This window comes from Canis aureus, chromosome 7 (assembly GCF_053574225.1).
Source record: "Canis aureus isolate CA01 chromosome 7, VMU_Caureus_v.1.0, whole genome shotgun sequence".
In the NCBI taxonomy this organism is placed as follows: Eukaryota; Metazoa; Chordata; class Mammalia; order Carnivora; family Canidae; genus Canis; species Canis aureus.
The window spans coordinates 59,791,760-59,816,406 of record NC_135617.1 but is presented as its reverse complement, the minus strand read 5'-3'; the positions used below and the strand labels follow the sequence as shown (position 1 = coordinate 59,816,406).

The window sequence follows — 24,647 nt, the reverse complement described above, 5'->3', positions numbered from 1 at the left end:
CTTTGACAAAATAATGTGGAAATGATTTTCACATAAAATAGTTTATGTGAAAAACTTTTGAAAGTATAATCCAGATAAAATTGGCACTTTTATTAATTAGAATTTCTGTCTTTGTAGGACCCCTTCTCATGGATCTGAAGGGTTGACTCCCCGCAGTGGGACAACTCCCAAACCAGTTATTAACTCCACCCCGGGTAGAACTCCTCTTCGAGACAAGTTAAACATTAATCCTGAGGATGGAATGGCAGACTACAGTGACCCCTCTTATGTGAAGCAGATGGTATATGTCAATTCCCTTTTAATAACTCTTTAAAAAAAAAAACTGTTCTGTCTCATGGGTGCTATATTAAAATATTTCCCCTTGTTGGTGCATATTACATACACCTTAAGAAACTATACACCTGTGGATGCCAGAAAAGGAGAATGATTTGGAGGACGTGAGAAGGGGAACCTTTTGGTCTCATAAGCTTACTTAGTATGTTTGTGAATATTGATTATGCTGATAGTAATGCTCCTTGTATCTCCTATTACTTCATTTTTTACCATTTACTAATAGGTTACTTTCTTGAATGATACTTTTTTTCTAGTTCTCTAAAATAAAATTTGAGTTTGGAATGCCTCATAAATTAGGTTTTGAGCCTTGATTCCTCTGTTTGCTCTATACTTTTAGAAGAATAGTCTAGATCTCAAAGCCAAGTTGATGTTTATTGTTTATCTTAGTGAAGTTTTCCTTTGTGTATTTTGCAGGCTGATATAGACAGCTAATTATAAAAGTCACAGTTTTATTTCTACCTTTATTGCTGCTTTTATTAAGTCGCTATTGAATCTTATGTGATACTACAGAAAATCATCGTGAGATTTTTTTTTTTTTTAATGAGTTCCAATGATATTGGCCTATTCTCAGTTTCTAAGTTAATTCTAACTTCATGTATAGATTTGGTTAGTTTAGAAATTTTTTTTTTTTTTTTAATTTTTATTTATTTTTGATAGTCACAGAGAGAGAGAGAGGCAGAGACATAGGCAGTGGGAGAAGCAGGTTCCATGCACCGGGAGCCCGACGTGGGATTCGATCCCGGGTCTCCAGGATCGCGCCCTGGGCCAAAGGCAGGCGCCAAACCGCTGCGCCACCCAGGGATCCCAGTTTAGAATTTTTTTGATGCACAAATTGATATCAACTAATGTCAACTGTAAAAAGCTATATGACAACTATCTAAACAAATGAAGAATCTAATGTGTGCAAAGCGCTGATCTGGAGACTTGAAAGAATCTGAAGTTAAAGATAATCCTTTGTCTTAAGGAAGTTTATACTCTGGAGAGATTGGTGTACTTACTAAACCAAGTCTGAAAATAATTGTAATATAAGAACAGAATAAGCTCTCTGGGTAAAACCAACATGCTTAGGGTGACCAAAGAAAGGAGTAATCACATTTGTTGAGTGGGCACTTGGAAAGCCTTCATTGAGGAGATATGCCCAGAAGGAGATTGGGGGCTGTCTCAGTAGGAGACCACGATATGAGTAATCATGGAGCATGTTTTGGACATAGCAGCTTATTGGGTCCTCACAGCTACCATACATGTAATGGAGCTGTGGGGAATGAGACTGGAAAGGTAAGCCAAGGATGTATTGGGGAAAATTTTGGGTACCAGGCAGTTTCTTTTGGGAAGTGTAGACTATTTTCTTTGGCCATCATATGATCCAGTAATTTTTTCTTTTTCTTCACTTTTTTTTTTTTTTAAATTATTTGTTTTTAAGTAACTGTGTGCCCCACACGGGGTTTGAACTCACAGCCCCGAGGTCAAGAGTCATATGCTCTACTGACTGAGCCAGCCAGATGCCCCATGACATAGTAATTTCTATTAAAAATACAGAAAAATTCAAGCATCTTTTCAGATTAGGTTTTATTCGTCCAAGAACAAATTGACTTGAACTTGTTCTTATTTGCTGTTAAGTTTCAGTGTCAGAAATGTTTGCCTTAAATGGAAATCCTAAAGGATTTTTTCTGTCCCTACAGACGTAATTCCCAAACCTTCTATTAGAATATCCCAGAGTAAGTGTATTGATCACAGATCCGAGTTTTTGATCTTAATTTAGAAAAGAAAGTGAGATAGAAATTAAACAAAAAACTTGTTTCAGCTCTGAAGTTAGGGATCATTTTCCTAGAATTAAAATTAGGCTGATTATTTTTTAGAAACTCTTAAAGAATTTTGGTTGAATTCGTAATGTGTATGAATTGAGAAGGACCAATTTTTTTCTACAGGAAAGAGAATCTCGTGAACATCTCCGCTTAGGGTTGTTGGGTCTTCCTGCCCCTAAGAATGACTTTGAAATTGTTCTGCCAGAAAATGCTGAGAAGGAGCTGGAAGACCGTGAAATAGATGATACTTACATTGAAGATGCTGCTGATGTGGATGCTCGAAAGCAGGTGCATAATTGTGCTAGAAAGGAAGTGTGAAGTTGCTGAGTGTGTCAGTAGGCTGAAAGAATGAATGGTCATTAAATGTGTCAAGATTTCTACTTCAGAGTTTTATCACTATTCGAAAAGATTGCTCTAAAGTGAATAACATCATTAATAACATAGAGTCACATAACTAAGAATATACTCAGAATATCTTGATATTCTTAAAATGTGTGTAATATATATGTGCATATATAATTATTTAAATACCTCCTTCAGATGTATTTTATTTTATTATTTTTTGAAGATTATTCATGAGAGACGGAGAGAGAGGCAGAGACATAGGCAGAGAGAGAAACAGGCTCCATGCAGGGAGCCTGATGGGGAACTCGATCCCAGGACTCCAGGACTATGCTCTGGGCCAAAGGCAGGCAGGCACTCAACCGCTGAGCCGCCTAGGCGTCCCCCTCCTTCAGATTTGTTATACCTGTTTAAAATACACATAGACTTTTATTTTTTAAAAAGAAGATTGATTGATTGGGAGCCTGCAAGTGGTGGGTGTCAAAGGGAGAAGGGGAGAGAGCATATCAAGCAGAATCTGCACTGATTGTGGAGCCCAATGGCAGGGTTCGGTTTCACAACTCCAGGATCATGACTGAGCCAAAATCAAGAGTCAGATACTTAACCATCTGAGCCACCAAAGCGCCCCATATATAGTCTTTTAGACATTGCTTTTCACTTTAGCCAAGAAAAGATGTTATTGATTGGTCTTAAAAACAAGTACATCTTGAATTGCTTGAGTAAATGACTTTAGGTCAGTATAAAGTAATAATTAAGTGGATTTGGAAATTTAGAATGTATCGGAATAATATTAGTAACGCCTTGTACTGATACATTATAGTTACTAATTTGCACATACCATCCTGGTGATGTAAAGAGAGATGGTATTAGCTTCATTTTAGAAAAAAGGAAAGAAGCTCAGGTTTAATTACTTTTCTAGCTTTCATATTTGGAAAGTGGTGAATCTTGATCTAAAACTGAGATCATGTGACCCCTTTTAGGTATTCTTGGCTACAGTCCATTTCAGGATGATTTTAGAAATTGAGTAATTTTCATGGAACTGGAGCATGAATAGCATCAATACGAAATATTTTAGAAACCATATGAATGTGCTTTTTGATGGGTAATACAGGATAATACTTGTGTTGAGTTTTCTTAGTTTTGTTCTACATTTACTCTAAGAAATGCTGTGAAATCTAATATATTAACCCATATTATTCATGATTTAAGAATCAGGAAACCAACACCTTCATTGGCTGGCTTTTTAAATGAAAAATCAGTAACTTTTGGGGTGGAAGTGAGGGTTGTGTTGCAGGGTGAACAATTAAGAGTCCCCTCTAGGTTTAGGATTCAAATTTATTATTAATTTTGATTTTTAAATTTTATTTTAATTCTGATATAGTTAACATACAGTGTAATACTAGTTTCAAGTGTGTAGTGTAGTGATTCAACACTTCCATCACCCATTGCTCATCACAGCAAGTGCACTCTTTAATCCCCATCACCTATTTTTCACCCATCTCCTCACCCACCTGCCTTCTGGTAACCATCAGTTGGTTAGTTCTCTATAGTTAAGAGTCTGTTTCTTGGTTTCTCTCTTTTCTCTCTCCCTTTCCTTTTTTTCTTTTTTCCTTGCTGGTTTGTTTTGTTTTTCTTAAATTCTACATATGAGTGAAATCATATGGCATTTGTCTTTCTGTGACTTATTTTACTTAGCGTTACGCACTAGCTCCATCCATGTCTGTTGCAAATGGCAAGATTTCATTCCTTTTTATGGCTAAAGACTGAATAATATTCCACTAGAGTGTGTGTGTGTGTGTGTGTGTGTGTGTGTATTGCATCTTCTTTATCCATATGCACACATACATACATATATACACAGAAACATACATATGCCACATCTTTATTCATTCATCTATCCATGGACACTTGGGCTGCTTTCATAATTTGGCTATTTTAAATAATGCTGCTCTAAACATAAGCATGCATGTGTCCTTTGAGTTATATTTGTATTTTTTTTGTGTAAATGTCTAATAGTGTGATTGCTGGATTGTAGGGCAGTTCTATTCATACTGTTTTCCACAGTGGCTGTACCAGTTTGCATTCTTACTAACAGTTCAGAAGGGCTCCTTTTTCTCCACACCTTCACCAACACTGGTTTCTTGTGTTTTTGAGTTTAATCATTCTGACAGGTGTGAGGTGATATCTCATTATAGGTCTTAAAACAAATTTTTTTTTTGACTAAGCTCCACTCCTAATGTGGAGCTTGAGCCACCAGCCTTGAGATCAAGAGTCAGATGCCCTACCAACTGAGCCATCCAGGTGCCCTTATCTCATTGTAGTTTTGATTTGCATTGCCCTGATGATGAGCGATGTTGTGCTTCTTTTTATGTGTCCGTTAGCCATCTGAATGTCATCATGGAGAATTTTGTCTGTTAACATCTTCTGCCCATTTTTCTTTCTTTCCATTTTTTAATTGGATCATTTGTTTTTTGGTGTTGAGTTCTTTATATATTTTATCAGATATGTCACTTGCAGATATCTTTTCCCATACAGTAGGTTGCCTTTTAGTTTTGTTGATCATTTCCTTCAGTGTGCAAAAGCTTTTAACTTTGATGTTAATTCCCATAGTTTATTTTTGTTTTTATTTCCCTTGCCTCAGACTTACCTAGAAAAATGTTGCTACAGCTGATGTCAGGGACATTACTGCTTGTGTTCTTTTCGAGGATTTTTATTAGGATTCCAGTTTAAACAGAAAAAAATGATTATCTGATGGATGAAGCCATGTAAACTTGGAGAATGCTTTAGTAGCTGTTGGCAATTCTTAGTTTGTATTGTAATGAGAGAGTGAATAGACTGATTTCTGTTGCTTTATTGTCTTTCTACAAACTTACACAGATTTCTACAGCTTTAGCTCTTGAGCATGCATGTTCTTATAGACTAAAGTTTTCAACTTTATTGAAATGGGGCAAATATTGCATATCTGTAATAATGGATATAAAAATAATTTTTTAAGGCTATACGAGAGGCAGAACGTGTAAAGGAAATGAAACGAATGCACAAAGCTGTCCAGAAAGATCTGCCAAGACCATCAGAAGTAAGTGTTAGAACTTCTGGCTTTGGAAGTTTTAAGTTTCTTCTTTGTGATTGCTGTTTTTATGTCATTCATAAAGTCTGTAAAACAAAATTTTATCTACTTTCTGGAATGTAGTAAAGCAGTTGCAGATCTAATCTTTAAAATGTTTCACTGGTACAAATAAGACTTTAGAAGGAAAAAAATTTTTTTTTAAAATGTAAAACTGCTATTTAATTCATGCTAGGGCAAGTAAGTAATAGCATCAGTATTGCAGTGATCTGTTTGTTAATGGTACTTGTTTTAAAATTTTAGGTAAATGAAACGATTCTAAGACCCCTAAATGTAGAACCACCTCTAACAGATTTACAAAAAAGTGAAGAACTAATCAAAAAAGAAATGATTACAATGCTTCATTATGACCTTCTACATCATCCTTATGAACCATCTGGAAATAAAAAAGGGAAAACTGTAGGATTTGGTACTAATAATTCAGAACACATTGCCTATCTGGAACACAACCCTTATGAAAAATTCTCCAAAGAAGAGCTGAAAAAGGTATGATTAAACAGAAATATTTTGGTCTTGATTAAAGTATTGGTTCAGTACTGTGTATCATAGATGAACAGTAGCTTATTTTCTGAGGCTGATATTTATAAACAAATGAATTTGTAATTAGGAGATAGCTGGTCATATGACGTGTTAGGAGGACGACATACTTGACCATGCCCCTTTCCCCTTTCTTGATAGAGCTTCTTCAGGTGAACACTAGCTTAGGTGGCAAGGTGTTTTTGTTTTATGGGTATATGCCTGATGGACAGTTGCTACAATTGCCACTTCCTGTGTTCAACTGCTATTTCTGAGTAGAATTGAATACCTTTAATACTTCAACCTGGGGCAGTCCCGTGGCACAGCAGTTTAACGGTGCCTGCAGCCCAGGGTGTGATCCTGGAGACCCGGGATTGAGTCCTACGTCGGGCTCCCTGTGTGGAGCCTGCTTCTCCCTCTGCCTGTGTCTCTGCCTCTCTCTCTCTTGCTTTCTCTCTCTCTCTCTGTGTCTCAATAAATAAATAAAATCTTAAAAAAAAAACAAAACTTAAACCTCATTTAGATTAATATGAGAAAGCAAGCACATATTCAAAATGTTTCTTTCACCTAGTCAAAGAAAGGAAATACCATTTACTGAATTTATTCCTTTTACTTGATTTCCCACTATTCTTTTGGATAAGGAAATAGAGAAACGTTTTCCTGTAGAAAGTCTCTCCTGCCTCTTCTCCATATGCATTTGATTATTTCTGCTTTGACAGAGCAAACAGCTATGATTGTGAATAGAAATCATTTCTTCCATGGTATGAGGAAATACAGTGGGTGCCATGGTTGGAAGCAGAGTGGTCATTAGCCATTAGTCTTTTTTTCTGTAGTGCTTAGCCTTGAGGAACAGACAGACCCGTTGTTGGAATCTGCTATTGCATACTTGGGAGGAAATCCATAAGATACCTTTTTCTGTCTTTTCTTGTGCTTTTCTTCTGTCTTATTCTTTCCATTTTCCTTGTTGAGAAGTAATATATGTTTATTAAAAGATTTTGAGAAAATAGAGAAAGGAAAGAGGATTTATTTAGATTTATATTTAAACAGTTTGCCTGTGATTTCTGAGGATCTGAGTTATTCATTTTAGTAAGTGTGACGGGAAACTGACATCTGTTGAGGGCCTCTTGTGGCAAGCACATTTAATTATTGGACTGGGGTTAAGCATTACACTCTTGAATTCTGTACTTGAACAGTGTTCTTTTTTCGGAGGGAAAATAGGGGAAGATGGGATCAAGGGGTTTACTGTATTTATGGAAACCAAAATAAGGATCACATTATGATCTGTTGTAGCTTAATAGAAGATTCTGTAGGGGATAGATTCTAATAAAATTTTTGAAAAATACGTAGTGCTTTGGAATTATTTGAAACCATTACAGGCTAGTTTAAATATTCTTTTATATTTTATGTATGTATTTATATTCCTCTCCGTTCCAAAAAGGATTTGAAACAGCTATTTACTTAGATTCTTTATGGAGAGTTTAAAGATAACTTAGTCATACTCTCTTCTTATAATTATAGGAGCTGATTTTATAAATTTTTATTATGTACAGTTTGGGAATGAAATACCATTTCTCTTATGAAGTGTCAGATTTTCATTAAAGATGTTACAATTGATTTGTTTTCATTATTTCCCCTCAGAGATACTGTTTTAAAGTGTATTCTTTATCTTCTAGAGACACGATTTTCCATTAAGTCTTTTGTATTTGATTTTAATATACTTTGGTCTGTTTTATTTTCTGATGTACTAGAATGATTGAAAGTTTTCTTTAAAGCATGAAAAGATAGTTGTCAGTTTTTAGCCATGAAGCAAAGGGCTGGAAAAAGTTCATGTGTTCTACTCATGGAGTCATTGTGTCTGATGTTGGGGTAGCCTCTGTATGTATTTTGTATCACTTAATCCCAGTAACAAATAGGTTGGTATTATCCTCATTTTACAGATGAGAAATGGGCTCAGAGATGTTCAGCAAATTCAGACAGCTGCCTAAATGGTAAAACTATGATTTGTACTCAGGTCTATCAACTCTATCCCCCTCATTCTTTCATCTTAAACTTTCTTAGTAGTAAGTAAAAGCTGGTCTGTGATCCATTATTTTCCGATCTGTGCCCCATCTCATTCTCTGGCAATGTTGGGGGCATTTCAAATGAGAAAACAGGCATGTATCAAAAGAAATGCCTAGTTCCCCTTCACAATCTTGTGAAGTCTAAAGTGTAGGGAGGCAATTGGTAGAGTGGAAGGAATTAGCCAAGCACAGGTGCCATTTGGCTTGGCCCTGATCCTGCCTTGCCTTTCCTAGTGATGTGTTTTTGAACACGTTGATTAATCTCTCTGAACCTTAGTTTCATCAACTTTAAAATGTGATTAATACCAACTACTTTGTAAGATGGTTGTGGTGTTTGGAGATAATGTAGGTTGAAATGTTTCTGGCGTATAGTAGATATCTGAGAAATGGTTGCTTCTTATTACAGTGATTGAAGGCAAAGGATATTTATATTGTTCAGGATACATGGATGCTTGACTTTTCAGATCAATCTGCCCCAGCTTATTGGCTTCTTAATTCATTTTAACTTAGATATTTTCTCCCTTTCCAAGAAAACAACCAGTTAACCCAAACTCCTTCTCTTTACCCAAAGAAAGGAAAAACTAGTTTTTTAAACTTCTCTCTTGATGGCAAGTTATTCTAGTACCTAAACTTACTGAAATTATTACTGTACACAGGCCCAGGATGTTCTGGTACAGGAGATGGAAGTGGTAAAACAAGGTATGAGCCACGGAGAACTCTCAAGTGAAGCTTATAACCAGGTATGGGAAGAATGCTACAGCCAAGTTTTGTATCTTCCTGGGCAGAGCCGCTACACACGGGCCAACCTAGCTAGCAAAAAGGACAGGATCGAGTCACTGGAAAAGAGGCTGGAGGTTGGTATCCTTTTAAAATTCTAATTTAAAGTGTACCTTGATTGAAATAATGAACCGAATAATACCATTGGAGACAATTTCAGAAGAGTAGACCTGAGGTGATTATTGCTTTTGCAATTCTTTTTCTTTTTCTTTTTCTTTTTTTAAAAGTCTCTTTGTTTGTTTTAGTAATCTACACTCAATGTGGAGCTTGAACTCACCACCTTGAGACCAAGAGTTGCATGCTCTTCTGACTGAGCCAGCCAGGTGCTCCTTGCTTTTGCAATTCTTGAGAGAAAACTGCACTGAAGTGTTCTATCTTCTTTGACTTTTTCAGAATTGCTGATAAATGGGCAATTTATGATAAAGAGTGCCCTCCAGGTGATCACAGGTCAAACAGAACCTTTTAAATGTGGGAGCAGGAGACAAGAAGTTAACACTAGTCACACATAACAATGTTTATCATTGCTGAAATAGCTTGTTTTCTCTAAGGAGGGAGCTCAGTGGTACCAAGAAAATTTTATAGCCAAGGGAACCCATTTATAAAACTTTGTTTTACTCTCTGTTCATCCTCTGATTCTTTCGAGTTTGTTGCAGAGAGAGCACCAAGCTGGATTATCTTAGACAGTGGCTTCTGTGATTTTTTTCACATCCTAGGAAATGTTGAAATGGGAGAGATGGGAGTTTCTTAGTGTATGGTTTCGTAATATGGTCTTTGTGTTTTGAATTCCAGAATCTGTGTAGGCAATTTTCCAATGGCATGTAAATTGTGGTTCATGGACCACTAGGCTGCCTTTTGGATTCCTAATGGTGGCCTTCAGGGATGTTTCTGAGGCCAGGATGGGATGGGGAAGCAAGGGATGCTATAGGCAATCACATGCAGAAATGGCCTCAATTTCCTCCTAAGTAGTTCCTAATTTCTTTTTACAGAAAGCGTTGGAAAATATTTTTACTTAGAGTTAAAATAAAAAAATGATAATATCACTTGGGGTGGTTGGTGCTGTTGTGAGGGCTAGGAAAATGAACAAAAAATAAAAGCATTCTTTTAATATGAAATTATTCTAATTCTTAATTTTACCCTTAAGACCACATGTATAGGCACCTAATGGTTAACACTTGTGAGCCTCTTTTTTCATTTAGTGGTAATGAGTTTCTCTTTGAAGTAATTCTCATCTTGGTTGAAACCTTTGCAATCCAAGTAATGCTAGTTACTCAGTTGTATTACTAGCTTCCAGCAGGGTGTGCTGTTGTGCTGTGTTTTTAATTCACGATTTAAAGTCTGGGAAAGGAGAACATCAGTGGTCACATTTAAAGTTATATTTTCTGTTGTATAGGCTTTGTTTCTTATTTATAAATGGTAGTTAGCAGTGTAATCCTGATCTAAAGTCACATCATAATTGATTAGAAAGCTGTTTGGAAAGCTTCCTTGTAACATTTATATACAAATACTTTGGTCTCTCACTCAGTTTGAAAAGCTTCTCATTTGAGGTGGGTAAACTTTTTCTGCCTCAAGTGGTAAGGACATTTTGTGCTCTTTAAGATATAAAAAAAGTTTTTTTTTTCCTAAATCTCATTTACTTTGTTGAGGCACTAACTTTCATGACAGCAAATAAATGTGTCACAAAGTGAGTGGTGCCATAAAGTACAGTAATTTTTATTTTTATGTTGAATTGGTCTTGTGAGTTTTGAAGGGAAAAATACAGAAAGAACCTCTGCTGTTCTTTTGGAGATTTATTTGGGTCGTTTATGAGCAACCATTAAAAACATGTGGTTCTCTTTGTTCAGTTCAGTACCAAGAACTGAAATCTTCCGTTGAACTATTTTTGTTGAAGGATTGGTGATTTTGGAAGAATATTCATAAAACAGTCTGAAGTAATTTTTCTTTTCTTGACTTCTGGATAACTTACTTTATTGTTTACCCAGCTAGTTACTTTTAAAGAATATGTAATCAAATCCTTTAATTTAGTAAACTACACTTATTTCAAATGAAAGTTCATTAAATCTTTAAAAAGAAGAAAAGAGACTCAAAAACCCAAATAAACAAATCCCCCATTTTATTTGTATCCATCCCTAATTCAGAAGTAGGTTTGTGTTAGCTTATTTTAGTTTTTGAAGACACAATTCTACTGGTTTGAAATACATAAATATTTTATTTCAATTGTGGTAATTCTTTCATCATTTCAGTTGATTGCTAAATTATAAACATTATTCAAAGTTTGTTGTGGGGAAGGAACTCCAGTCGTATTATATAAACTGAATGCTATACTTAAATTATTCTTTCCACTCTTAGGTTCAGGGAGATATGCTTTTCTGTGCAAGCACAATACACCATGGCTGCCAGTGTGTTTGATTTTTGCTGTCATGAACTTTGGAACAGTGAATCTAAATTATGGCCCTATCACAGTGTATCAAGCAAGATGAAATCCAGCTTTGTCGTGGTTGGTGTCTCCTAAATGGATTAAAAAATATGCCCTGAGGTTTATATTGGAGCTGGTCTTTGAGCCATTACTCATTAGTATTTGAAACGTAGAACTTAAATGAAAACCCTTAAGATATTCATTTAAAACTAATAGAAAGAACCATCTCAGATTTTATGTAGAATGTGGTGCATGGTAAAAGGAGTCTGTTAAATGCATAGAATCAGAATGTAGTCACAGGTTAGAAGTAAGCAGGAAAGACTTCAGAATTGTAACCAAGGTCATGTATTTTATTCTGCTTTGGAGGCAGAATTAATTTTAGAATCCTGTCAGATTTTTTTGTGTAAAGGCGGCAGCAGCAGCAAACAGAAATGATAGCTAATATCAGGAAAGGAAAAGTTTTTAGAAAGCATAGCATATTGAGGCCATTTAAATATGGTATTTTAATAGCTTCTGAGTGCATTGTAGGTGTATGGTAGGAGAGTAGAATGATTGCTATTTGTAGTGATGCCCCAGATTTAAAAAATAAAACATTTAATTTCTGTTTAGTGTCATCTCTTTCCTTTTGTTTGTTTTAAAGAGGGATGGCTAAAACAGTAGGAAAATTTTTATTAGATGGTAAAAAATAAAACGGTTTTAGTATTTGATGTAATCATATGTTTAGTGAGTATTAGTGAGCATCTGCTATGTGCCAGCCCTTGCTCCAAGCCCCTGGGAATATAGTAGGAACAAAGCAGACAAGCTCTGTGCTCTTGTGGACTTCAGTTATCTGGAAAATGCTTCATGTGGAGAACCTCATTTTTTGATGATGCCAGATAAATGAGTCATTACTGTATTTGGGAAGTGCAAATAGAATTTGAAGTGTTCTAATTTGTTTCCACTTTAAGTGGAAATAGGAAATTGTCTGAAGACATAATTATTTTGAGTGAAATAATTTCCAGTAGGTGCAAAAGTGAAATAAGAAGTCTGAATTTAGGCCTGCTATTAAATTTAATAGTATTTGAAATAGTATCTAAACTGCCGTGTTGAGGAAGTTTGGCTGAAAAGTAGATTTTGTCATGTTAGCTATAAAAATGGAAAGGCTTTCCTTAGAGGTGGAAACTAGGTCCAGAGGTAATACTTCTCCCTGTATTTTACTGGCACAGTCAACTTAGTCAAGAAATATTATGTAACCATCAGCTTCTTGGAAATAAAGTAACTTAAAGAACACAGATAACACATTTAAAATCTTTCTCAGTGTATTTCTAGAACTCTTATGAGGACTCCTGACTGAATGGTTATATTTCAGCAAAATTGGCACAGTGGATCATATTTTCTCAGTTATTTTCGTTAAAAAGTCAGATATTTTTACATAGGAAAAAATTCCTCTTAATACTTGGAAGAGTGAAAGCTTCCGGTGCAGATTGAGTTGTTGCGCTAACCTGGGGTGACGGCCTGTGTGTTGTAGTCACTGCAGGTTTCATGCTACCTCATCAGAGGTGTGTGGGGGAGGGGGCAGCGCAGGGCATAGGAGAGAAGTTTCTAATACTCTGAAATGCTCCCTTTCTCGAGTTCTGCTCTTTCCTTTGACCCTTAAAGGCATCGACAGAGCTCTTGTTTCTTTCAAGAACTCTAGAGCTGGATCAGAGATTTCCTTGGTACAGTTGTGTTGCTTCTGTTAGGCCTCAACATTGAGTTGACTTTGTCTCATGTGACATTTCCTAACTCATGCAGTTGTCAAGTGCTCTTGGTGTTCTGCTTTGTTGGTCCATTACTGTTCTTGAAAAGGATTTTGGTGAGGTTTTGCCTCACTGCTTAGCTTGCTTTATCGGGATGCAGCTTGGTAGTTGCTAACTTGGGTTGATGCTAGTAGCAATAATCACTTACTTGGACCTGCAGCTCATCAGTATGGAGAAGGTTCACTGATAGAACTTAATACCAGTGAATAGCATAGAGATTAAAGGAAGGGCACTCATGGACTCTTGTTGTTTGCAAACATTTTGGTGGTTGAACCACATCGTTACTACTATAGGATCATATTGCTAAATGATGGACTAGGAAGTGGAGCTGCCATCAACTCTGTATTTATTTTGGGTATCCTTAAACCTGTTTTTCCAGTAGTATAAAGTTATATTCTGGGCCCCCAAGCAAGAGTTTCACTGAGGGATGCTCTTAATGTTTCTGAACCTCACTGTAACAGGCTTTAACTGAAGACAGTATTGGAGACCCAGGAAAATGTGTTTATTTTGGAATTACTTAAGCTTAGTAACCTTAACAAACTTAGTGAGTTTGAAAGTAACAATTACACTTTTATAAGTCCCATACAGCCCCCTTTTGTAATGACCCGAGGAAACACTTATGGTTCCACTGATTCATCTCCTGGGGACCATCAGTTTTCCATTGGTCTCTGGCCAGTCTTTTTTAGACAGTTTCTCTTCTATGCATTTAAGAAATAACATTTGTAGGCGTTTTTCTAAAAATAATACCTGTACTTTGTAGAAAATTTAAGAAGATATTAAAAAACAATTTAAAAAGAAGCCTACCATCCAGACATAATCGCCTTAAACATTTTGAGGGGTGTGTATGTATATATGTATATATTTATATATATGTGTGTGTGTGTGTATTTGTATGTATATCACTACATATAGAAAAAATTACCAGATGCATCCACGCGTGGAGGAAAGGAGGAAGGTATTTAGAACTGGATTGGAATCACCGTATACTACTTTGTTAACTTAATGGTATATTATTACAAATAACATTTTTAAAAAAGCCTGATCACTTGCTCTCTTCTATAAAGTTGTGGCAAAGAATAGCTTTGCTGAAATCCTCAGGTAATTATATACTAGTTATATTCTGCTCAGCTTCTTAAAAAGTTGTTAAATAACCTTTTCTTCCCTGTAAAATTTTTCTGAGAGATGTTTGTTTTCTTATAATTTTATAGCTTATTAAGAATAAAAGAATTAGGAATTTAAAAGTATAAGCTGGGGAAAGTCCAAGCTTTTCCTGTAGGCTAATGTCTCAATCAAGGAAAGAATGATGGACAGATCCATTAATTAAGATCTTGTTTATGGGTGTCTAGAATAACTTGTTTTTCAGGGAACTGTCTGATGGCATTAAGCCATTTAGACCCACAGCTTGAATTTCTTCAGGCATGTTTGCATTGCAGGGGCTGAGGCAAGACAGATGTTCAGTAGTGGTTTATTAGTAGTGGTGTGGCCTAATGTGTTGAACTTTCAATTAGGACACACTCCGGAGCTTCTTCACTTAGTGGCTGTGTGGCCCAGGGCCAGTTACTTAACCTCGCTGAGCCTCTAAGTTGCTTACCTGTGATATTTGGGCGGGTAATTGTTTTTATCTCCCGGAAGTGAGAGTTTGAGATACTGTTAAGATTAAATGAGATATGGTGTGCCTAGCAATTAGCAAGGTTTTGTGAATGGAAATTCTCCCATGTCTCTTCAGGTGTGTTATCACCCTTAGTGTTACCTAAATTGGATTAAACTTGGTTTGATACTTTCAGATATCAAGAAGTAACTGTTAACCTTGCACAACAGGGTGGCTGAGATTTTGTTCTGTAAATTTTGGTGATTGTCTGAAATTTGAGACATGGGATGATTTTCGCAGAGAGGTTGAGTAAGGCTTACGGCTCAGATTTTGGTTAGTATAAATGGATTTTAATGTAATTGTGGATTTTAATTTAACATTTGATATATATACGTTTTGGTGTGTTGAAATTGTTGACATACTTGTAAATTTTGATGTCTCTTATATTTCATCGTATTATTTCATGGTTTGTGGTATACAGTCTTAACAAAATAGCATCTCCAGTAGATACTGAATTTGAATTTTATAGAACCTTTTATTCTGGGAGTTTTCAAATATACCCTAATATGGATTAGTATTAATGAGTCCTCAAGTGTTATCATCCAGCTAGGAGTATCAGCTCACAGCCACTTTGTTTCCCATGTTATTCTCCCTTTCCCATTATTTTGAAGCAAATTCCAAACATTGTGTTATAAGACTGAGTTACGGTACAGTACATGAAATTTGTCAGTTTGGTGTCCCTACGCATTTATATGTGGATACAATTTTATTCATTCCCTCCCCTTTTTACATTTCATTCATTCATTCATTCATTCATTCATGAGAGATAGAGAGAGAGGCAGAAACATAGGCAGAAACACAGGCACAGGCTTTGATGCAGGGAGCCCAATGCGGGACTCGATCCCAGGACTCTAGGATCACGCCCTGGGCCGAAGGCAGGTGCCAAACCGCTGAGCCACCCAGGGGATCCCCTCATCTCCCCTTTTGTTTTTTTTTTGTTTTTTTTTAATTTTTTTTTTATTTTTTATTTTTTATTTATGATAGGCACACAGTGAGAGAGAGAGAGAGAGGCAGAGACACAGGCAGAGGGAGAAGCAGGCTCCATGCACCGGGAGCCGACGTGGGATTCGATCCCGGGTCTCCAGGATCACGCCCTGGGCCAAAGGCAGGCGCTAAACCGCTGCGCCACCCAGGGATCCCTCATCTCCCCTTTTGAATTGAATTTTACTCTTTCATTTTGGATATAGTCAGCTTTACATCAAGTGTTCTACTTGAATTTTCTCTTGTTTATAGTTTTCTAATAGTGAGTTTTATTCAGGATTATTAGAAATTTTGTGCTGATGTAAATTTAAAGCATAAGCTTTCATTATAACCGTATTTGGTAGGTTTGGTGACAAATGAAAAAGTATTTAAGAATTTGAAGTGCATTTCTGAGTACAGATAAGAATTTGAAAAAAAAACTTTTGAGAACTTTTTGTAACTCAGCACTAACATACCAACCAAGCTCCTTAAGCCAGTATTGTTTTGTTCAAAATAAGTTGTCCTTCAGGAAGGGCAATTGCTAATACTTAATTTTTTAAAAAAAAGTCTTAGAAATATGAATTTGGTTAAGTCACAGTCTCTTTTCTCTTGATTTTTTTTTTTTTTTTTTTGTATTTTAAACAATAAGGTCTTATACCCTGTTGGACTTTAATGTTTCTGTGGTATGTAAGTGTGAGGTGGGGAAGTTGGACTAATTTAAGGCAGTTCTGTTCCATGAATGCATGTGCATTTCATGTTTGAGGTTTCTTGGCTAGAAAAAAGCCAGACCTTAAAGATTAAGTGCATTGAGCAGGCGAAGGTTGAACATACACATTTTACATAGTGTACAAATCATCGTCTTTTATGTTTTAATGATCAGATGGTAGTTGTAAGGTAACTGAGCTTAAATTGAATGTTAAAAGCTGAGTTAAAATTCCTTATACTTTTAGTGACTAAATTTACATAGTTATTTGACTAAATTAATTTTTTTGCCTGTGCCTAATTATTTTTGTATAATTTATTTCCATATTTGCTTGGAATCTTAGCATAATATTTGAGCCAGAAGATTTTACATAAAGCTTGAGCTGAATTAAATAAAATTATTGGCATGAAATGGTAGCTAGCAACTTTGCAGTTTTAAAATCTTTGATAGTTTGAGAAGCATAAATGACTCAACTGTATGAGATGTACTCCCCAGTTACAAGGTACCAGTCATTCTAAATGTGCCTTGATGACTGAGTAATAAACATTTTCAGAACATAAGTATTATGCTGTTGTACCAAATTGGAAATTGAATGTCAGTGGAGTACAGTGCATATAGCTAATTGAATTATCTTAACCAATGAAAATGAAAATTTGTATGTCTGTTTTTTAAAATGTGCTATGTGTAGGGGCACCTAGGTGGCTCATTCAGTTAAGTACTGACTCTTGATTTCAGGTCAGGTCATGATCTCAGGGTGGTGAGAGGGAGTGCTCAGCAGGGAGTCTGCTTGAGATTCTCTCCCTCTTCCATGTCTCCTCCCCTCTCACACTTGCTTTCTCTCAAAAAAAGTGTGCTATGTATATTAATTTGAAATTCCGTGCTGTTAATGTTCAGGGTTTTGGAATGTTTGTTTGAATCCACATATTAGAGTGTCTTAGCACATACTGGATTTATAAGGAACTGAGTGCAGCTCATTGATTCAGTTCACTTGTTACTGGGAGTGAGGACTTTTTGGTGGGTCTAGGTCAGAGAAAACAGTTGATACCTAGCTTCTGTAATAACAGTGGTTGAAACTGGATTCTTCATCATGATTGCCTAGTAGAATCATCTAGGGGCTTTAAAAAATACCAAGGTCCACTATTTAAAGGGCCTTTGGGTTTAGGTTATTGGTACTGGTAGATTCTAAAAGCTTTACAGGTAATTCTAAAGTTTAGCTGGGGTTGAAAACCACTGGCTTGAGAAGACATGTTCCAGTACTCATTACTTGGTATGGTTGTCCTCAAGAGGCAAAACTCTCTTTTAAAAGAAGGAATAAAAATAAAAAAATATAAGTAAATAAAAGAAGGAATAGCTGTTTTTCCTTGCTTTATTTCCAGGAAGGATTCTGGGTCATTTTTTATTAAAGTTGGAATTAAACGTTTTAAAGCCACATCATTAGCCCCTTGGTCCATTAGAGAGGGGAGAACAAAATGGTTAAACTGTTAGTATGTATAACATAATTGTAATCAGAACTGACATTTGTTAGATGCTTCCTCTGTGCTAATCACTGGGAGGCTAAGGGCTTTTACATTTATTATCTTATTTAAGTCCCATAATAACTTTTAGCAGTGATTGTCATTTTACTGTTGGGGAAAGGGAGACAGGTTAAATAACTTGTATCAACTGAGAACAGCAGGGTGGCAGTGCTGGGTGGCAAGAGTGACTCACTGCCCCACTCTAACGTGCTGCAGGACTTCGCACAGTGTCTCCTTCAAAGACATATCATTGCCATAGAACTTACTTTGATTTGTTACCTATTAGAGGAAAATGGCTCTTTTATAAAGGATATTATTTATTCATGGATTTATTCTTCAAATGAATTGCAGATGAATACAAGCTTACTAACTTTTATAAAATGATTTTAAAGGGGCTTTATTTAAATTAATTTTGGATCCATCTCACATTTTTAAGGCAAGGCATATACATGCAACATGTTCCTTCTTTCCCTCCTCCACAGGCTTATTTGACTTTGACTTTTAATGAACTAAGCTGGAGATGGATATATATATATATGAAGTGTTACTTTTCCAGTAGATGTGTGCAGTTAACCCTTGAACATCACAGGGGTTAGAGGCACTGACCCTGTACTCAGTTCAAAACTTGCGTATGACTTGGCTCCCCCAAACCTTACCTATTAATGGCCTACTGGGCCATTGACTGGGAAACCTTGCTGACAACATGAACAGTCATTTTACACAGATTCTCTGTTGTATATGTATTGCATACTATATTCTTACATTAAGCTAGAAAAAAGAAATGTTCTTTAAAGCATAAGGAAGAGAAAATACATTTACAGTATTGTACCGTAAAAAATCCGTGTAAGTGGACCTGTGCAGTTCAAACCTGTGTTGAGTCAACACAGGGGTCAGGGGTCAACTATACTTTATATTTTGAGGAACATTAAATTTTTTTGGTGGTTTTTTTTTTTTAGATTTATTTATTCATGAGAGACACACAGAGAGAGGCAGAGACACAGGCAGAGGGAGAAGCAGGCTCCGTGCAGGGAGCCTGACGTGGGACTCAGTCCCGGGTCTCCAGGATCAGGTCCTGGGCTGAAGGCGGTGCTAAACCACTGAGTCACCTGGGCTGCCCTTTTTGGTGTTCTTAACAAATTTTAACCATAAAGCATTGTGATTGACGTGTTTATTTTTAAATCAGAAGTTATACGTTGAAGTGGATATTTCAAAGTTCTTTACTTATTTGAAAGATTTAAAAATTAAAAAAAATTTTAAGTTTTTAAAAAATTTATGTGAGCGAGCAAGAAAGCACAGGTAGAGTGAATCACAGAGGGAGAGGGAGAGAAGCAGACTCCCTGCTGAGCAGGGAGTCCAACTCAGGGCTCGATCACAGGACTTCAGGAACATGACCTGAGCCAAAGGCAGACAGTCATCTGAGCCACTCATGTGCCCTCAAAGTTGTTATTGTGGAAAGCTGTATTATTTGTTTTCATGATTATATTATTCCTAAATTATTTTATTTAATTTAATTTTTTAAAAGATTTTATTTATCCAGAGATGCCTAGGTGGCTCAGTGGTTGAGCGTCTGTCTGCCTTAGTCTCAGGGTGTGATTCTGGGGTACTGGGTTCGAGAACCACATCGGGCTCCTTGCATGGAGCCTGCGTCTCCCTCTGCCTGTGTCTATGCCTCTCTTTCTGTGTGTCTCATGAATAAATACATAAAATCTTAAAAATTTTTAAAAATTTATCCATTAGAGAGAGAGAGAGAAAAAATAAGCAGGGGGGAGGGGCAGAGGGAGAGGGTGAAGCAGACTCCCTGCTGAGCAAGGAGCCCCATGTGAGGCTCCATCCCAGGATTCCAGGGTTATGGCCTAAGCTAAAGACAGATGCCCAACTGCCTGAGCTACCCAGGTGCCCCCATTCTTAAATTAAAGAAAAAAAACTTACGTACAGTTTTTCCTATCAATTATTTTACATTTGACTGTATTTTTCCATGGTACCATTTCTGGTACCTCTACATTTAATATCTTAGAAAAAAAGGGTATGTGTATTGTCATGCTGTCTTCCTCATTTATAGTTATGCTAGTAGGAATTATGGATTATCATTTGGGTGTACATTATCTTCAAACTAGTGTTGGAGTCACTTGATGGAATCAGTTTGCATGGGGGTGGGTTGGTGAGAGAATGGAGAGAGAGAGGAAGTAAGTTGTGGGAGGGAGAGAGGAAAGAACAGACACGCCTAAGAAATTAATGCAGATTTAATTTTTTTGTGGCTCTGACCATGTAATTTTTTAAGTATTGTATGTTGAAAACATACATGCATTTGCAGATTACTTTAAAATACAAAGTGATTATATTGTGGAATGTAGAATATACATCTAGAGTAGGTGTTATGTGACTGTGATTCTACATTACACACCTGTTCCCTTCTTGGCCCCCTCTCCTTGGACTCTCTCAACTGGGGCATTCTCTGCCCTGCATGAGTTCATGAATTTTGTTGATATCTTGCTTTTGTTAATGTCCTTCTTCTCTTTTGTGGAGTTTGAATTCTTTTCCCCTAATTTCAGAAGGAGTTGAGTAGGCAGCCCATACTGAGCCCATACTGAGCCCAGCTCAGTATACATATTTAATAGGAAAACTGTCATCTCTCAATTTTATGGTGTCTTCACTTTTTTAAAACAAAAGCTCTTTTTTCCATTGCCAAATGTGACATTCCTTTTCCTTTATGAGTTTTATGCCAAGCTTAGAATTAGAACATTATAAAAATAAACCAGTAGTTTTATTGTTTAAGGGGGTTACATTTTGATTACAACCATGCATGGCTCATCAGTTGGACATTATTCAGTTGTTAAAAATGTACTTGGATGTATAATACAGAAGTGCATTTTCCCTACTTTTATTGAGAAATTAATTGATATACATCACTGTATAGGATGTTCAGTATGATGGTTTGATTTACATGTATTGTAAAATGATTATCATGATAGATTCTGTTAATATCCATCATCTCATATAGATAAAATATAAAGAGAAGAAAGAAGAAAAAAAAAAGGAAAAAAATTTCCTCTTGTGATCTTAAGGTTTACTCTCTTAAATTTCTTTATATCATACAATAGTGTTAGTTGTAGTCATCATGCTGTATAGAAGTGCATTTTTGGGATAAAGATGGTGAAGATGAGTCTCTGCCAGTCCCCAGATCAGTGCAGATTAATGATAGCAGAAGTGGGCAGCCCCGGTGGCTCAGCGGTTTAGCACCACCTTCATTCAGCCCAGGGCCTGATCCTGGAAACCTGATATCGAGTCCCTCCCATGTCGGGCTCCCTGTGTGGAGCCTGCTTCTCCCTCTGCCTGTGTCTCTGCCTCTCTCTCTCTCTCTCTCTCTATCTTTCATGAATAAATAAATAAATCTTAAAAAAAATGATAGCAGAAGTTATTTTCAGGAGTAGAGATTAGTTTTCTTATACTATGAAATTCAAGCTTGCTTTGAACTTGAATCATGGGTCAAGTTATAGATACTGTTATATATATATTATAGATATATCAAGTTATTACAGATAATGTGGGACTAAACTATGAAACCTTTCTAGTGCAAGACAAATACTTCTTAGGCCAAATTTTGTGGTACAGTACATGAAATTCTAATGTACTTTTGCTTTGAGGAGGTAAACAGTGCCTTTTTAAGTTGTTATTTAACCTGCTTTTGTCAAGTCTACTGATGTGATCTTATCTCAACCCCCAGATAAACAGGGGTCACATGACAACGGAAGCCAAGAGAGCTGCAAAGATGGAGAAGAAGATGAAAATTTTGCTTGGGGGTTACCAATCTCGTGCTATGGGGCTCATGAAACAGTTGAATGACTTATGGGACCAAATTGAGCAGGCTTACTTGGAGTTACGCACTTTTGAAGAACTCAAGAAACATGAAGATTCTGCTATTCCCCGGAGGCTAGAGGTAACATTATTGCCTTGTAGCATTGCTTAAAAAGAGAACTGCAAAGAATTACCAGGGCTTTCTGTTTTTTCTTTTTCCTGTGCAGTCTACCTCTGAAGTTGATACTGTCTGGCTTTTCTCAGTGAGAGCCTGAAGTTTTTGACTTTCTTATCTAGAATTGTCTGTGTATAGATGGATAGACCGGGCCTTTGGTGGATACACTGGCTTTTCCTTTACTTATTTTTGGTTTATATATCGATACACTGAGGAATAGAATAACCCTTGTGATTTGTCCCCCTGAAACTTAATTGCATCCCATTCTTATAGCTCTCTGAGGTACATTAAACCAGTGTCTGTTTTATAATTTAGGATGCTAGAAATATAGCTGGTCATTCTAAAGCATGGAATTCCTTTGGCCCTATTTAATGTAACTTTATTTCCCAAGTGTGCATAATAGTCACTGATCAGATAAAGAGCAGTCAGGGCTTACTGAAGTGCACTTGTGGGTATTGATAGGACAATAGTGGCTGTTTGTTTGAGATGGCAGCAGAGATTTTAATCTGCTAAAATCAAGATGATAGTCGTTTGACCAAAGAATGGTTGCAGTACAAGTTTTTATAGCACAAGTAGTTACTTCTTTCTCTGAGGGAATACTTACACTCTTAAGAGTCATGACTTAGCTTAGCTGTTTGTAAGATGATAAGGTATTTTTAATTTTCACTGTGCTTTCATATGAAATAATTACTTAATATTTTTGTCTCTTCAAGTGTCTGAAAGAAGATGTTCAGCGACAACAGGAAAGAGAAAAAGAACTTCAGCATAGATATGCTGACTTGCTGCTGGAGAAAGAGACTTTAAAGTCCAAATTCTGAAGCATAGTTTATATTCTGTCACAAGATGAATTAATTGCTGGTTTTCATACTCTGGAAGGCTGAAACTGATGATTATCTTCATTGACAAATTTGCCCAAATCTGTGGTTTTTCAGTTGTTTATTTTAAGTGATATTGATCTTACACAGTCTATGTATAAAGACTTTAACTCCACAGGACATTTTAGGGTTTAAATTATTAAGACGATCATTCTTTTAGCAGTGTCATATTTGCAAAATTTTTTTAGTTTTGGCCTTTAATTTTAAAAGCCTGATTTTAAAGTGCTGCCTGTGAGTAAACTCTTGAATAAAAACAAAATATAAAAAATTGAGAGTGTAGCCTTTTGTTTCAAGTAATTACATACTTAGAGTGCCCACAAAACAGCAAGTATGTCCTCTGTGTCATATTTAATGAGTAACTCTTGGGTAATCAAAATGGCGAATCAGTATCTTAATTCCTTAAGAGGAGTCATTTTGTGGCTTTGTTAGTTTTAGCATAGAGTACTCATTCTCATTACACTGACAAGATAGTTTAACATTTTAACACCTCAGTTTTTTTTTTTTTCCAGTATAACTTTAGGGCATGTCTCTTCTCTGCTCAGCTACTTACACAATTTATGGATTAGGACTCAAAAGGTTCAATTTTTTTTGACCAATTCTTTTCTTGTAAATGTCTTTTTGACAAAGGCATGTTAAAGATTAATTTCAGTAAGGCTGTTGGGCCTTATTAAAGCTTTGTGTTTATCTTAATTAGGCTAGTGTAGAATTTGAGGAATAGGTAGGAGTGAGAAGACCTGACTTTATAATTCACATAAAATCATTTGGGACCTCTGTTAGTTGGCTACAACAATATGTTGGACTTACCAGGCAAATTTCCCAATCTTAAGAATCCTAGGGACTAAAAGGAGGGAAAGAAAGATTCATTCATTCATTCATCAGATATTTATTAACTATATACCCAGTGTCAGAGTTGTGGTGATAGGACTCCTTTTTTGGTGGTGCTTATAGTCTATTGGGAATTTTAGGCGATTAAAATTCAGGTATTTGTTGAGTGACCCTTCTTATGTGCTAGGCATTTAAGTGTTGGAGATAGTTAAAAACGTCTTGCTGTCATGGAGGTGACATTAGTGGGAGGAGATACTCAGTATACTAGGAAAATGGTATCAGATCATGAACTTTGATTCTAAAGAGGGAATTAAAATAGGGTGATGGGAGATAGTGACTGGGTAGCTACTTTAGGCTGGATGGTCAGAAGAGCTCTTTGAGGAGGTAACATTTAAGATAAGATGTGATTAACATCTTAGGAGGAGCTATTCTGGTGCCACTCAAGAGCAGTGCCAGCAGAGAGAAGAACTAGCACAAAGCCCCTTTGGAGCATTTGAGGAATAGAAAGGACGACAATGTAGCTAAAGTGTCAAGGATGGCATCTGAGTAAGGCCTAGGTATAGATTAGGGGCATATTTATAAGGCCTTGGTAAGAAATAGGGATTTTATTCTATTATGGGAAGCTATGAGAAAATTCTGAGCAAAGGAATGACATGATTAGAGTTGGTTTAGAAACATTGTATAAAGTCTCATCAGGCTGAAGACAGGGAAGGCAGTTAGTTGAGGAACATGAAGTGGGAATTCAGGCAAACAGTAATACTCTCAAACCAAGACAGAGGCAGTCCTGGTGGGGACAGGTGCAAAGATTTGAGTGGTGGTAATTCTGTAGTCTCATCAGACTATATATTTTTCTAGTATCTAGTGACTGAATTCTAGTACTTTTTTTGGTAATTTCGCATGAGTTTTCTAGAAAACACTTTGATATCTGTGAATTATGATAGTGTTTCTTCTAGTTTAATTTTTGTTGCATGTTTTGTTGGCAGTTAGAAATGTTTAGAACAGTGTTAAAT

At 36.3% G+C, this 24,647-nt stretch overlaps 1 protein-coding gene across 1 annotated transcript in view; it reads left to right on the top strand.

Annotated features, from left to right (window-relative positions):
• Nucleotides 1–23,084, top strand: part of CDC5L (cell division cycle 5 like) — a 43,062-nt gene extending 19,978 nt beyond the window's left edge. Inside the window, exons 10-16 of the mRNA XM_077903826.1 lie at nt 118–280; nt 2,259–2,423; nt 5,473–5,553; nt 5,845–6,087; nt 8,834–9,031; nt 21,692–21,904; nt 22,651–23,084. Coding sequence (XP_077759952.1) covers nt 118–280; nt 2,259–2,423; nt 5,473–5,553; nt 5,845–6,087; nt 8,834–9,031; nt 21,692–21,904; nt 22,651–22,755 — 1,168 coding nt within the window. The 3' untranslated portion in view covers nt 22,756–23,084. The remainder of the gene's footprint in view (nt 1–117; nt 281–2,258; nt 2,424–5,472; nt 5,554–5,844; nt 6,088–8,833; nt 9,032–21,691; nt 21,905–22,650) is intronic.
• Nucleotides 23,085–24,647: the final 1,563 nt, after the last annotated feature.